General features: G+C 38.4%; 1 protein-coding gene across 3 annotated transcripts in view; it reads right to left on the bottom strand.

Annotated features, from left to right (window-relative positions):
• Positions 1-2,034: 2,034 nt before the first annotated feature.
• The window catches only part of MAP3K5 (mitogen-activated protein kinase kinase kinase 5), a 174,686-nt gene continuing 159,792 nt past the window's right edge, over positions 2,035-16,928 (bottom strand). For all 3 annotated transcript variants that reach the window (XM_072965903.1, XM_006200085.4, XM_015235835.3), the window contains 5 exons: positions 10,889-11,132; positions 6,282-6,394; positions 5,160-5,272; positions 3,541-3,617; positions 2,035-2,845 (listed from right to left, as the gene is read on the bottom strand). In XM_072965903.1, the coding sequence (XP_072822004.1) occupies positions 2,785-2,845; positions 3,541-3,617; positions 5,160-5,272; positions 6,282-6,394; positions 10,889-11,132 (608 nt within the window). In that variant the 3' untranslated portion in view covers positions 2,035-2,784. The remainder of the gene's footprint in view (positions 2,846-3,540; positions 3,618-5,159; positions 5,273-6,281; positions 6,395-10,888; positions 11,133-16,928) is intronic.

Consider the following 16,928-nt stretch of genomic DNA (forward strand, 5'->3'; position numbering starts at 1 on the left):
GATGTCCTCGATGACACACATGCATTGCCTGCATGTTGAACTTGACTGGCTTTAGGTACATTGCACCTGCTGCTACAGTGCCTCACACTGGGTAGGCATTCCAGTGAGTTAGCAATAATGCCTCATTGCCAAACTCTTTCCTGTGATGGCTTAGGAATGAATGAAACCAACTATGCAATGACAGAATTCAGAGAAAGAGGTCAAAATGTGATTAAAAAGAAACATTGGATCTACTTTCCCCAGCAAATTCCAGTGTTGTTTCTCTAAGGAGACTGCCGCCACCACCCATGCATGTTTTGTTACAAACCATCTTTCTATGCTTGGCTCTGAACACAGAGCAGTAAAGACTTCTCTGTGAAGCTTTTCTGGACCCCCTCTGGCAGTTAAATGTAACAACAGCACTTACTACATGTACTGTTGTTTCTACTTTGTCTTGATTCCGCCTCTGACAGTGACCTTCAGGGGCCAGAACTGTGTCTTGTTTATGCAAGTGTTTAATAATTACTTTCGAAAGAAAAATAAGAGAGAACAATAGCAGGCAGCATCTCAAGGTTTACTCTCTGCTAAGCATTGCACCAAGCACCTCATCTGCATTATTTGATTTAAATCTTACAACACCATGTTACTTCCCCCAATTCAAATGAGGAAACTGAAACTTTGGAGAGGTTAATCAATTTGCCCAAGGTCACAAGGCAAGTGATAGTTTTCCTCTAGGCCTATGTGCTTAGATTCTTGCTACACTTAATGAATAATGAATATTGACCATCTTACTACCCCCTCAGTGGAAAGGGGGTCTCTGGGTGTCACTTGGAATTAGAAAGTGGGACTTGATAGTGTTAAATCATCTGTAGACCGTTGTAAAAGGACCTCTGGGCCCTACCCAAAGCCAATAAAAGGAGCTTCTCTGAGGTGGCGGCATCAATATTTTGTTAAAAGCATCCAGGTCATTTTAATGTGAAGCTGGGTTGAGACTCGCTGGCCTGGATTGATGTAAAGGCCTTTCAGTGCAAACCTTTCATGAAACTTGGGCCATAGTGGGATTGCCTTCTTTTGTGACTAAGACCCAAAATTCTGAGAAAAGCCTAATGACACTAGTCTGGGAATGTATTATGAACCATGTAGGGATAGAAGACAGTTGCCCATAGAAATAGGGTAGGAGGAAGATCCCAAGGGAAAATTATCTGATTAAAGTTGGCTGAAGATGGGTACCTTGATCCTGTATATGGTCTAAAAGAAGCACTTTACCATTACAAGTGGGGATATGAACTGTGGCTTAATAAGGAAGTTCCCTGTGTTTCATCACGAGTGAAATGACCTATTTTAATTCACACCTCACCTCCTTTGAGATTTCCCCACAGGATGCAGGAGGCAACTATCTGTCTTCAGGATTGGGATGTAAAGAAAAGATGCAGCTATGTTGTTGCAAGAATCAAATGAGAACATATTGGCAAGAATCTTTTGCATACTCTGATGCAATATATAAAAATATATATTGTCAGTTGATCTTCATATATTGTACAAAGTAAAGATGACTCCTGCTTTATCAAAGACTGTTCTATATGGATGAAGTCATGATACATGTATAGTTCTGCTATTTCTATCTTGCATAATCAACAGTTTCCTTTGTATTTAAGAAATTTGTCTCTTTCATCCATCTAGTAGCTTCAGACTTCATCCTATTCATATGGGCAGGCTTATAAAGTATAATACATCTCCAGGTTAAAATAAAAATATTTCCCTTGAGAGAAATATGAGAATATGAGAACTAAAATTAAGGAGACAGAAAATGCAGTGTTCTCCATTGGGATGCTATTTGCAGACCCTTTGAGGTACACAGTAGTCATCCAAGATAAACCTGGGACCTTGAGAAAAATACACTGACTTTCTTTTTTTCTCTTTATCCTTCATCCTCCTTCTTACCACTCTGTCACCCTGAGGGACGACTTGGACATCAGTTGTTCTCTGATTAGCTGACGAGAAGACAGATTCTGTTTAATATCAGAGCTGAAGAAACAGTTCGAACTTTGACACAGATTGCCAAAACAAAGTACAAATTCTTTAGAATTTATCAAAACAGTATGTTGAGGGTCTTTTTACTTTTTGGAGTAAATATGACACAATGGCTAGCTTTAGAACAAGCTAACATTACTATAATTCAGGCATGTGCAACTGGTACAGTTCAGTAGTACATAAACGACTCAAACGAATGTACTCTAGCCCAGAAACTTAAGTTACAAAAGATAGTCAATATTACAATTAATACAGGTAAGTAAAAACCATTGCTGTCAGATTCTGCACACTTAAAAAAAACCATAAACTTTATACAATAATCAAAATCACGCATTTCTACTCAGATTAATAGGGCATATTACAAACACACAAAAGCCTAAAAAGTTATGGTCACATTTTGGTTTTGTTCCAGTGATGCACAATCACATGAAATGTTATATCCGTCTCGTGTGAAATAAACATTTGGCTGAAGTGCTGTGTAGCTGCTGGATTAAAAATATTTCCATAAAAATGTTTAGATGAAAATAATCCCAAACATCTCAGTGTTTACGATTATTTGGAGAGTCCTTACAAAGAGTCCTTATCAATTGTAGAAGGAGAAGCAGTTAGGAAATTTCAGTGTATTTCATCTATTTTTTTTTAACATGAGTAAACAAATACTGGATTTAAAGTGCAGCTTATTTCTCCTCCCTTCGATTCTCCCTCCCCAAGAAGATCAGGTCTGTATTCATTTTTAGAATCTCCACGGAAAGTTGGGAACAAATTGAATGACAGTCATGTCTGTTTGTCTCGAAAGTCAGTGATGGCTTTCCACAGTGTGCACAGCATCCCTCCCCTGTGTAAAGACACAAGAACATGGTGAAGAGAACACTTCATTTGAAACAGTGCCCTTGTAGTAGGAAAGTGACTCCTTAGCTTTCACCAGCTCTGATCAGAATACGAAAAACCCAAAGTCTTATCAGTCATGTATTCTTTTTGTATATATTTTCTCATCAGCCCTCCATGCAGTTCCTTTCCACTCCCACAAACTACCAGTGCCCAAAGCATCATTTTAGATTTTAGGCACTTTTGAAGTGTGTCCTTCTAGAGGCGGGTAGGAGTAATAGTTACGTATGTGCTTGGCCTGATAGAAAAAAGCCAAATTATTGTAAGAAACCATATCAGATTATACCAGGTATTTGGATGGCAAATCAATATCTCATCCTAATATTTCTAAAAAGTGTGGCACAATCATGAACCAAATTAGAGCATTTATTTAAGGTAGCTTTAGCATATCTGTGTGGTCTCAATCTGAGATGTTAGCAAGAAAATTCTTCCAGCTGATTGGCATTTACTAATATAGAAGTATTGGTTATTAGAGCTCCCAATCACAGCCTGATCCAACTAACTCAGGTTACTCAGAGCAACTGGGAACCAGAGAGCTCTGCCCAGGATTGCAGAGTTAGGTGAAGCTAGTTAGGGACCCAGACTTCTTGATCTCAGCCCGGTGCTCTTTCCATCATGACAACTGAACAGAAAGAAAAGTGGTACCTTAGTCTCAGGCATTTTAAATCATCACGTGTAACGTAGTAGAGAACATCCACTAGTGAATAATCCTCAGCCAAAAACTGTGGGGAAAGTAAAATATGCACAAAAGTAAGATCTTTTATACACTTTTAATAAGTAGCAAACTATGTAATGTAAACATTGACAATTAAGAAAAATGAATCTGAAAGGAAATCCATTAAAGATAATCGTTTGGAATTATTAGGAAAAAGTCCCCCCTTTTCCCAAATAATTCCAAAGAAATACATGCGTATGAGTTCCAAGTGCATAAAGATGACCAGCCACACAGAATTTCTGGTTGGTCTTCTAAGGAGTAGATAAGACTTGCTGGGAATTACATCTGCTGCTTCTAAGACAACATTTGTATTCAAGAGGTTTAGTGCTATGTAGCTTTATTCTTCTCAAGTGGATTAAAAAGCGTTCCTGGAAAGGTATTGCTTACACTTAATTTCTGAACTTATTTTTCATGGCTAATAAGAGATACTTTCCAATAATTACTACAAAGTCAGAGTCCTGAATTTAAGTGAAGCTTTAAATTTTAAACCTTTAACAAAGGGCAATGATTTAGTGGATCAATTACTACTCCTTAGTTGTGATGTGAGTCTAAGTTAGAGGGATAAATAATTTGGAAAACCTGATTGGATGCATTATTTCCCATAGCCAAAGGAGTTGTTTAAATTTATGTAATCTGTTATGCAGATTTCTAAGGAGACCCTGAATTTTATTTACTGGTCCAAATAATTATCAAGTCAAGAGAAAAATATCTTTATTCTTAGTTTAAAAATTAAAATATAAAACTGAAATCAACGTAATATTGCATTGGGGCCCTTTCTATAAAATAATAAAAATATAACCTCTTATAGTTCATACATGTGTATAGTTCAAACATAAAGAAATGCTCTTTGTGCTGACTACGAAAGTCCATAATGAGCAGTTATTATAGATATAACATGGTTTATATACAAAGTGTTTCTGACATAAGTTCACTAACTAGTCTATTTTGTTAAGTAGCAATAAACAGCTGTCACCCAGCGGAGTCTAAGAATGTCATAAGAGAATTTAAGGGTTAACAAACGAGAAAGAATTAGAGAAAGAAGAACTTTTCTCTTTCAGTGCTGTCTTGATTTTTCCTACTCTTCTTTATTTTCAAGTTAAAAATGTAATAATCCTTAGGGGTTCTGGACCACAGAGCTTTGCCTGCCTCACTGTCTTTGCACATTCTGCACCCCCAGCCCCGAATGGTTTTCCCTTCTTGTCTGCCCCCCGCTCCAGAACATCCATACAGATGGCCACATTTTACCCCTACATGTGCCTTTAGACATCACCTCATCCATCACCTTCTCAAGGAACTTTCCCCAACTTCTCCCTCCCTCTGTCTCATAACACCTGATAACCTTTCCTCCACAGAATTCACCAGGACATAATTACACCTGTGTCTGGGGAATGATTTGATCATCGTCTGCCTACCTAGTCTGTGAGCCCCAGGAGGGCAGGGCTGGGGCTGAGACTCCCAGCAGTGCATCCCCTGTGCCTAGCACATAGTAGGCGCTCCACAGTATGAAACAAAGTGAAAGAATGCTTGTCCCACAGATAGTTTTCCTTACCCGACTTATAGTGTCTTCATCAGCTCCGTTTTCTCTCAGCCAGTCAGTAAGTTCAGAATCTTCGGTATTTGTGCCAGGAGAATTCAGGTGGCACACAGGCAATCCAGGAATTTCTAGAACAGGATTGAGGGAAGGGAGAGACGTTCTTAGTCTCAGCTAACAGAGGTCATTGGAGACCCTCCGAGTCAACTGATATCAATACTCTAAAAGATTTTTTTCCTATCAGAGAATAGTTTGTAGAAACCACTGAGACTGATCGCATACATAATAATATAAATACAACACTTTAAAACTACTTAATATACTAGTAAATGAAGAATCAGACACAATAATGTAATGATACTCCCACCTTAAACGTTTATATCAATTTTATAGCTTCTTAGAATAAAATGGTGTACAAAAATTATACTGTGTTTCATGCAACAAAGATGAGCATAATTAGAACCATATAATTATAATAATTTCTTTTTCTACTATTTGCAATATGGAAGAACCATATATCTGAGCAAAAAAAAAAATTTTATTTTCCCCCAAATTGGCTAAATAAGATTATCTAAAGATTATCTTTGACCCCCAGTTTCTCACAGAATAGATTTCTTCAAAGTTCCAAACTATGGCTTTTCAAAAAAAATTGAAATGTAATTGACATATAACACTATTAGTTTAAGGTATACCCAATCTATGACTTTTCATTAGTGTATCTCTTTTCTACTTAAGCCTTGTCAAATTATGAGCGGGGAGGGGGGTGGACCACTAGAATACACAGAATACAAATGCAAAATGACAAAAAAAACAGTATTATTTTATTCTGGTCATCTTACTGTGAAATCCTTAAAAAGAAATAAAGACAAAAAATGTGGAGAGCCCTATTTACCTAAGTAATATATAATCTCAGGAAAAGATGATTATGAATCATCTTATTTTTACTGCACTTACAAGAAATGACAGTTCGCTACAGTTAAGAATTGGGTATTTTTTTAAAGCAATTTCTGCTTGTAGCTGTGGTACAAGTGACAGATGCTGATAAGCCATGAAATAAAGCTGCCTGTTGGCTTTCTAGCTTTTCGTGACAGCCTGGTTGAACAGTAAACAGTATTACTTTTAACACTTTCTGCTATTCACCTATCGGTTGGGACTTGAGCTTCAGGTGTTTAATTTCTTGGTCTTTTTCTTCAATAGCTTGATGAAGGAGTGCTTGTAATTCTTTCTCTTTCTGAACCAATTCTTCCAATAATCTGCAGAAGTAAATTATATTGGTTGACAGGATAATAAAGTTGGAGCAGACACAGAATGACCTTCTACACAAGGGCTTCTCAAGCTGTAAGGAACACCGACACGGCACACCCCTGGGATTTTACTGGAATGCAGATTCTGACCCAGCAGCAAGGGTTGGCAAGGGGCTCTGAGATTCCGCATTTCTAATGAGCAACCAGGTGATAATCATGTTGCTGGTCCACGGACACCACCATCCCAAGTTAAGTAGCAAAGCTCTAGAAGATGCTGTACTTCCAGACAAGAATTCAAAACCTCTGTCCCCAGTTGTCTGCCAGAATCTTCAGAGCTGCTCTTCTGTTTCTTTTTATGATCATAAATAGTAAAAAAAAAAAGTTTTATATTTGGTATTAACAGACCTATATTTTACATGTATGGCCCCTCATCCAAAAAAGTTGGTCAATATGGGTAATACAATAAGTAATCCAAAAGCAGAAAGGTAGTCTTTTTTTAAAACCATGGAAAATATGAGAAAAAGGTGAGGAGGTGGGGTCACCTATAGTAGCTGGCACATAACAAGTCCTCAGTAACCTTAATGGCAGTTGTTGGGGTGATGGTGGTTGTTACTATTATTCCTCTGCCTTCTAAGGGGACCAGTGAAGTGGGTAGCTGTGTTCCTGGTACGTTCAGTTCCTGTTGGCATCTGATGTATTCTCCAAAGAAACAAGGAGAGACTTAAGATATTATTACATATAGTTCTTACCCAAGAAAGGTTCACAACACAGTTAAGAGCCAAGTGGTAACCTACCCACCATTTCCAACACTCTTCTCTGAGAAAATGTTCTAAGTTGTGAAGAGAGATGTCCTGATTTTTTAGAGAACTACTTTTGAGTAACCTGGATTCAGAGTTATAATAATTTAAGATACACAATTATTGATAAGATCATCAAGGTAAATTGTTGCATCCCCTACAGATCTTAGCAACCTGTATTTGTTTCACTTTCTGAGTACTGGCAGGTTTAACTCAGGACCAGATTCCATTCCAAAAGTTTGTTTCTGCTTCAAGTGACATGTTCTGAAGCTAGCACAGCCCGACTGATGACAGCTCTGGGCTTGCAGCCTGCTTCAGCCACACACTTTCTGTTCTAACCTTGACAAGTGACTTATCACCTCTGGGCTTCAAGTCTTCTCGTTTGTGAAAAGGAAAAGTAGAACTTCCTGAAAGGACTACTGTGAGCAGTAAATGAGACACCATAGGTAATGTGCCAAGCGCAGTTCCCGGCCTTTAATAAGGGATGTTCTGTTCCCTGCTGCAGCTGCAGGCCCTGGAAAGGAGGCCACCCGGGGCTCAGGAGGGTTTGTTTCCCTGACCCCCAGGCTCCACCCCGTTCCCACTGGACAGAGATGTGTGAGGCCTTTAGGTAAGAGAAAGGATCACAGCAGAGTGGGTAGCAGAGGCGGGACAAAGGAAAACACCAGGAGAGGCAGACAGAGAAAGTGGTTCCAGGAAGACAGCTTATTTAAAGGCAACTGTGGAGTAAACAGTGCACAGTTAGGTGGACTGAGCAGGAGAACTGAAAGCAGGAGGGAAGCGGAGGATTAAGGGAGACTTTAATCTTCTCCAACATGCATGAATGAATGATAGTCAAATAAATGGAGACCAAACTCAGTATGAATTTTTAAGTTGGCCATTTTTTGGTCTAGTATATATTTTTATCTTTCTTGCTAATTTAAATGTATGGAACAGTGATGGCATATTCGTACTGTTTTTTCTCAAGAAACACAATGAAATTTCTAGAATTTAACCTATGTATACCTAAACTATGTATTTCCTTTTTATCTTAAAAGCCAGAACTTAATATTGGAAGCAAAGCATTGATAGGCCACCTCGTTTGTCCCAAATCTAGCTCTCAAAATTATTTATTTTAAGGACATTATCCAGTCCATCAGTTTTGTTTTTACTTCCTCTTCAGTTAGTAGGGAAATCCTTTGAAACCAAGGCAACTGACTGCCTCTTTGTTCCAGGAAAGCATAGCCAGGATCAGCCATGGGGTCAGTTTTTTAACTCAGATAGCTGGGCGTGGGGAGGTGGGTTGGTGGGTAATTCTAGAATTGCAGGATAGGGAAATGAGATAACCAGACAGGTCTTCCTGAATTCACTGTCACTGTTCACTCTGCATCACTGTTGTGCATTATTGTCCCAACCTTTTGTGTGAAGTGAATTATTTTCAGAACACTTTATGTAAGCATATATTTTAATTTAAGTAAAACAAGACATTTTTCAAAGGATTTCCCTACTAACTGAAGACAAAGTAAAAATATAATTGATGGACTGGCTACGTCCCTGAAATAGACAATTTTGAGAGCTGGATTGGGGACAAATGAGGTGACCTGTCAAATGCTTTACTTTCTATGTTAATAGTCAAGAGTCGGGTAAACTTGATTTGCCTTCATCAGTGTAATCCTAAATACAAGTTTAAGATTCATAATCTGAGTGTTACAAGCTTTCCTAAAAATACACTAACATTTCCTCTAAGTTTACTTTGCAATATCTGTACTTCTATATTCAACTGAAAATTACAAGGACCAGTATAGACATGACCGTCCCTTATTTCTGTTGCTTAGTACTTGTAGTGAAGCTGCTGCCCTTTCTTTAAATTATATGAAGTGGACATTGTGCCTTGTCTCACTTTTTGGGGGGTGATGGAAGAGCTGTAGGGGATACTACTAGAAAAAGAAAAAAGGAGGCCAATAACTGTATAGATGTCACAGATATAAGTAGAAATACATAGAGAGAAAACCATAAATTTGTGGGCTTTTGCGAGAAATGCAACCACACAGTAATGGAATAAAGAAATCCTGTGGGCAGATGTGGTAAGCAGGGTGTCAGCGGGCTGGTACTCTCAGAAAAGAGATGTGGAGACTGGAAGAAAGCAGCTGAAGAAGGGCAGCCTTTGGGGACTACAGATGGGGCCAGCATGGTAGACAGATGGCGGGGACAGGGTGGTAAGACAGGGTAACGTGATCGGGTGGGAGAGAAGGAAAAAGCTGCCTTTAGGAGAGGCAGGCTCTATTGACATAAGCCAGGGTATGTAGACAGAAGGTTTAGGGCCAGAGAAGCAAATATACCAGCTCGTTGGTAAACAAAGTAGCTTTATAGTCTATATGATTCTATTTGGAAGCCATGGGCGGAGTGCAGTGGAGTGGCTGGACCAGAATTATGAGTGCACTTTCCTCCTCTGAGATCAGAGGGGTGTGGAAACAAAAAACCCCCAACTCCATTCAGGATTGGGTGACAGACAGTAAACCGAAGAGAAATTACTAGGGTCAATACCTACTATAATGGACGGAGTGTCATAATTGGACCATGACTGGCGAAGAGGAGGAAATGAAGGATACCACGATTTAGACAAAGTGTTAGAAAAGACTCAGATTCTTTCCCACTAAGTAGTAGAGCTAGGAAGTAAAGAGCTGGGGTTCAGAGGACAAGACTGGGATATGGGAGTAAGAAAGTCACCTTCCTTTACTCAGAAAGGTTTCTGTATGCAAATCATAGAAAATATGTATATATTTACTTAATCCTCAACCAAAATTCATGTTTCTGAATAGACGATGAGCTTTATACTACTCGTACTAAGCTTGGAATTCAAGCTTCACTTTAAAAACCTGAACTTATGACTAGAATTAAAATGTTTTCATCTCCCTGGTGAACAAGTAGGATTTTCAACTAAGGTTTCTAAATATTTGAACAATGATTATTGATTCACTCCAAAAAAAAAAAATGTTTTCACTGTCAACCCAAAGTCATAAAATCAGTTGCCTACATGTCAACTGTAGCCGGCACAGGAAGCTGTAAATCATAAAGACTCAGACCTTGAACTGAGCCAACATCTGTGAAGAAGAGGAAATATTTACTGTTCACTTAATAACCTGATTATATGGGTTCTATGTTATCAAATTCACCAAGAAAAATTAAACTCCAGCTATGACACAGCATATTAAAAATAAAATGGAATCATAAATGTGGTCAACTGATCATCCTTTCAAGGTTCTAAAGTGAAAAGCTTTCGAACCATTGGTTTTATCTCCTCAAGAATAGAGAGCTTCCTCTGCTGAAAGAACTTGATATTCCAAAGTATGGGCTTTCAGGAACACAGACTCTCTGTCTTTCCGCAATCTGCTGGATGGTACATGCTGCTCTGAGTCTGCATCCAAGACGGCCTTTGAGGTTACAACTAAGTTACTCTGAAAATCTCAGCACACTTGGAGATGAAGTGATAATCAAAGAAAATGTGCTTAAGGACTGAATTGGCAGAAGCAGAAAATGTATTTGACTAAAGAGACTAAGATAAATCTCTCACCGTAATGAATTAAGCATTAAATCAAGTTTATATGAAGGGGATAAAGGAATCACATTTTGCATATTCTGTGGATCTGACTTTAAAGTAGACCCCAAACACATGCGCTTATATAAAAGAAAGAAAACAGAAACCCACCCACGTCTGCATAGGACTTACCTATTTGTTTCTATTTTCATCCTTCCAAGCTGTACATTCAGTGATCGGTGAGCATTCTGGGAGTCGTGGGATACAGTAGAACTGAGCGTGCTCACCCCTGAGGTGGCCACAGCATCTTCAAGGACCACGTGAGGTCTTTGGACAGTTTGATTCGAAGGCTGTTCCTCATGGTCATCTTCTGCATCCAAGTCTTCTTGATCAGCAGTATCACTTTCAGATGCAAGGCTAAAATGTGGCCTCAGTTCTGTTAAGTGTAAGATCAACAATGTTGATAAAATATGGCTGATTGCCCTAATTTCTTAACACATGAATGTCATCTCCCCTGCTATCAGTAAGAGATGTATTCCAAATGGCTTTTCCAAAAAGAAGGATGGATTTCTGCACATTACTTCAGATTTGTTCTTCCAATGAATTTGCAAGATTCAAAAGATATATAAACTCAGAATGATCTAATTCAAACAGAAGAAAAATGTTCACACTGATAAGATACGTGGGAAATATGTTAGAGTCAGAAAGGCAGTTATGTAAAAACCTGTTAAGAATATAAAATTTGGTTTCAACAGTTGAAATTCATCTTTTAAATTTTATAATATCTGGCAACTATTAACTCATTTAGAAATGAGGAAATTGAGATATAGAGAGATTATGTAAACAAAATAAGTACACAGAATGCTTTTTGTTTGTAACATTCAAAATGTAAGGGGACGGGAGGGGCAGGCACTGAAAATGCCACATACATGCTTATATTCACTCTAGTAAAACCGTCTGGTTTTGACTGTGTTGATTTTGGGGTTGATTTTTAGTGGGTATCCCACCCTAACCTGTTGACTGACCATTGAAATTTAAAGTGCAAAAGTTAAAAGTCTCCAGCTTAAACCCACTGAATGACATGAGTTCATTTGCATGTCACTTCAGAACTAGGATGGTATCTTCCAGGAGGAAAAAAACTATCATAAATTGTGATTAGGTTCTCAAAATGGCCCACAAAAGTAATTCCATTCATGATGTAAGTGAAATTAGGGTGGCAGGAATACTGGATCTTGGCTCCAGATGCTGCATGGCACATGGAACTTTTATTGAATCACAGAACCCACTGAGAATCTGATTTCCTGAGGGCTCACAGACTCCCTGAAGCCTGTTCCGAGAGTCCATGAACCACAGGCTAGGAGCCCTCATGTGGGGAAGGGATCCAGTGGGAATGATGGAAGACGCCATCCTACCACTCCAATATGGCCACTGTGGCAAAGGGCCTCCTCATTGCCAAATCTTTTAGGTAATTTTTCTTTCCTTGTCTTGCTGGACCTGTGTTTAGTATTCTTCTTTATATCTTTGGTTGCTGCTGCTCTCCATCAGAGCCTTTTTGTCTACTACCTGCCCCTTAAAAGCTGGAATGTGGGAGTCTATCCTTCCCTTTTTTACGTACTCTCCATAGATGAGCTCAATAAAATCTATAAAGATTAAGTACATGTGATGGGTGGATAACAATCTAGCCCTGATCCTGTTACATCCAGTACCTCCTAGATTTTCCTGTTCAGAAAGCACTTCAGATTCAATGATCTGAAAAAACTATCTTGTTCATAACAAAAGCCAGAGTGCCCTTCTTCAGGGGTAGGTTTATGTAGCTTTGACTTCCTTTGCCTATCTTTGCTTATTTCTAAATTTTTTAGTATGGTGAAAAAAATGCGTGACATGAAATTTACCATTTTAACCACTTCTAAGCATGCCGTTTATTAGTGTTAAGTATATTCACGTTTATACTCATCTCCAGAACTTTTTCATCCTGCAAAACCAAAACTCTATACTCATTCAGCAACTCTCCATTCTCCCCTCCTCTCTGTTCTTGGCAACCACATTTCTACTTTCTGTTTCAATGAATTTGGCTGCTACTGATACCTCATGTAAGTGGAATCATGCAGTTTTTGTCTTTTTGTGACTGGCTTATTTCACTTAGCATAATGTCCTTAAGGTTCATCCATATTGTAGTATGGGTCACAATTTTCTTCCTTTGTAAGGCTGAATAATATTCCATTGAATGTATATGCCACATTTTGTTTATCCATTCATCTATCAATGGACACTTGTGTTGTTTCAACCTCTTGGCTATTGTGAATAATGCTGCTATGAACTTGGGTGTGCAAATATCTCTTTGAGGCTCTGCTTTCAACTTTTTGAATATATATCCAGAATTGCAGTTGGTGGAACATATGGTAGTTCTATATTTAATTTTTTGAGGAGCCCCTATACTGTCTTTCAGAGTGGTGGCACCATTTTACAATCTCACCAATAGTGCACAAGAGTTCCAATTTCTCCAAATACTCATCCTTTATCTCTTAAGGTTAACCAAACTCCACCACTACACTGCTTTCTGCATTATGTCCTTTCTTTTTGCAAAAGTCTATGCAAAAAGAATGCAGATTCATCTATAGTAGGTATGACTCAACACCAGGTGTTTAAGTTTTGCAAACCCAGCACGTGGTATAGGGGCTAAGACATATTAGTCTCTAAAAGAATGTTGGCAGATTTGGAAGTTACCTTACTAGGATTATTTGTATATATGGGAACAAAATATTGAAAGAAATATCTTATTTTAAAAATAGTTTAAGAAAGTGCAATTCTATATTAAATTAGAACAAGATTAGGCCTCTTAAAATTTTCTAAAATTATTCTTAAATTTCTTTTATGGTCTCTAAACTGAAATCTTAACAACAACTTAAAAGTTTAATTGTCCTGTTGAATCAAACCTCACTTTGGGGGAGGAAAATATTCTGATATTTATTATTACATTTAAAGGTCCCCTTATATTCCCCTAAATCTGTACACTTTAAATTATCATAAAGTATCATTTTACTTATATATGAATGACAAAAAAATTTTCTCAAGAAGTTGAAGAAAGTAGAAAATTGTAAGTGGATGCAATACTTAGTTAGTTTGGTCTTTCATGGTGGCTCCCTGAGCACACATCATTGAATCAGGAATTGTAAAATATGCAAATGAGCCAGGGCATCTGGTCTTTGTCCTCAAAGAGATAACGATCTAAAGGAGAACTAGGACAAGTATGCAGAGGCATAGGAGGCATAGGAGCACATACAAAGACAACATGAAATTATGAGTACAAGTTAACACAGCTTAAAATACCTTAGATGAGCTCAGTTATACACCTAGCTACCTACAGAATTCACAGGAACACGCAGCAAGCATGCTAAGGGGTAATTAAGTATACCTGCAATGACTAAGCCCAATGGCGGTTTACCCCTTGATGGATTCATGGAGGCAGAAGGGAAAGCCTTAGCTGGGTGGGGAAAGGTGTTTGAGAGAAGGAAGCTCAAATGAGTCCCCCGAGAAGAATGGAAAGCAGAGAGGACTGTCAGGAGAGAGCCAAGTGTCAGGAGAAAGGCAGGGAGTAGACAGTATTTAAGCCTACGTGTGGGAACCTAGAGCCGGTGCATTTTTCCAAAACAGCAAGACGGGATCAAACAACACTACTCCTCCCACCTTCCTACCCTCCCACGCCACCCCAACTGGTTATTTCCCCAGAGGAAAATAACTAGACCAAGCTTCTTTAATACAAGTTATTTCTGATGCCAAACAGGATCGCGATACTTGTCATTGCAGCGTTTGATATCTGCACCAAGCACTTCATACTGTTCGGGATGCTGTCACTTTACATTAACGTGGATGCGGGGCACGTGACTGACTGAGGGTGTCCATGGTAGTAACACCAAGTGCTCTAGCAGTTTAAACAATTACAGTTCATATAAGAAGTATGCCTACATTGTCAGTTCTCTCTATCTTGGCACTGGCAACGCGCTCAGCATTTCTCCATCTGGTCACCCACAGCCAGCCTGTTCTTGAGGAGTTAACAACAGATACTTAATGTTGCCAGTAAGCTACAGGCTGATCCTTGAAGACAAGTGGGAAAATAGCTTGAGAAAAAACTCTTACAGAGCTTCCTCTCTGTTCTGGGGCACTGTACTCTCTGTTCTGTGTGTTCCTTTTTAGAAGAAAGAAGACTGAACACTTTTTTTTTTTTTTACTTTCTACTTTGAAATAATTTTAGAATAACAGAAAGTTGCAAAAACAGCACAGAGAGTCCCTGCATACCCTTTTGCCCTAAACTTAACATCTTATACAACTTTGGCACCATGACCAAAACCAGGAAGTTAACATTGATACAATATTATTAACTGATCTACAGACCTTATTTGAATTTCACCAGTTTTCCCAGTAATGTCCTTTTTCTGATCTAGGATGTCACACTGTATATCGTCATCATGTTCCCTTAGTCTCTTCCAATCTGTGACCATACCCTAGTATTTCCTTATTTCCCATGACCTCCATTCTTTTGAGGAGTCCTGGTCAGTTATTTTGTACAGTGTCCTCATTTTTGGTTCACTTATGTCTCTCCATGATTAGGTTGAGGATATGCATTTTTGGCAAGAATACCACAAAGGTGATGCTGTGCCCTTCTAAGTGCACCCTATCAGGAGGCACACGATGCTGATGTGTTTTATGATGAGTGATACTTACCTTGATCTTCTGGTAAAGGGGAAGTCACTGTTTTCTCTTTGTAATTAGTAGATACCTGTGGGGAGAGTCTCTGAGAACATTCAAACATACCCTGTTTCTCAGCACTCTTTCACCTACTAATCTTAGCAGCCATTAATGGCTCTTGCTTGAGATAATTATTATTGTGTTGTTTGCCTAATGTTGTGATTTTCCATTTCCCTCATTCCTTCTCCATTTATTAATTGGAATTCTACTAAAACAAAGAGCTGGCCCTTCTCCTCCATATATTTATTCAATTACTTATATTAGTATGGACTCAGAGAAGTTTAATTTATTCTATGGGCTATAATCCAATACTGTTATTATTTTATTTTATTTTTTGCTTAATTTATCCTGGCTTAGACTTTGGGGAACTCCTTCAAGCTATCTCCAGTGGCTTTTCAATAAGCCTCCATCCTACCGGGGCACTTCCTTACTTTTTGCCATCACGATAAGTTCCAGGTTCACCTTGTATTTCCTCTTCCCCAGGCCTGGAAATCAACCAATTCTCCAAGGAGCTCTGATTCCTTTTACTGGATGCTGGTGTTTAGAAACTAAGTTCTGAGTCCTCTCAGCAAACACATCTAGGAAATGTATGTACTGATGATGGTAAACTTTTGAATTTGTTGGTTTCTTTACCATGTCTTTCAAAATTTGGTGGGTTAATTGTAGCATTTTGTCATCTAAAAGGACTTTTTTTCAGGATAATACAAAGACAGGCATTTTTTGTATAGTTTCTTTAAATCTTAATTGTATAACAAAATGTTTAGGGACATTCGGAAGTCTGATGGAATTGTCAAATGCTTGAAATCAATTCCTCTTGTTCACATATTTCCTCATGTATATGTTGGTGCAAAGTGCATACTGTCTCCCCCTATCATGAAAGGAGTATATCAAAATACTTTCTTCATGTAATTTTCTAAAATTTCCACTTTTTAAAATGTTTTTAAACGGTGATTTCCATTGTCATCAGGGACCCCCTAGTGTCCTCAAAGAAACTGTTTTCACAGTGGAAGGACAAATAATTGTGCTTAGCAAACCCCTTCTCATAAGGCAGGTACCTGGCTCCACACATAGGCTGAGTTAAAGCAGTGCCCGTCCCTGGGACACCCATGCAGGGAGAAGCGCCTCCCTGCACTGTTTCTGTCACTCTAAACTTAACAGTCTTTCACCTACACTGTGACAACCAATGTGCTTTATAAACTTTCAGCTTTGGAAGAATTTTAGATTTACAGAAGCACTGCAAAAATAATACAGAGAGTTCCTGTCTACCTTCCACCCAGCTCCCCCAATGTAATCTTTGTCAAAACTGAGAAATTAACATTGCCACAATACTGTTAACTAAACTATAGATTTCATTCAGATTATGCCAGTTTTTCACTGATTTTTTTTTCTATTCCAGGATACAATCCATTGCATTTAGGTAATCTTTTTTAAAAGGACTTTTTTTTAAAAAAAAATCAGATTAACAGACCATTTATATTCTATTTAAATT

Source organism: Vicugna pacos, chromosome 8, assembly GCF_048564905.1.
Source record: "Vicugna pacos chromosome 8, VicPac4, whole genome shotgun sequence".
NCBI lineage: Eukaryota > Metazoa > Chordata > Mammalia > Artiodactyla > Camelidae > Vicugna > Vicugna pacos.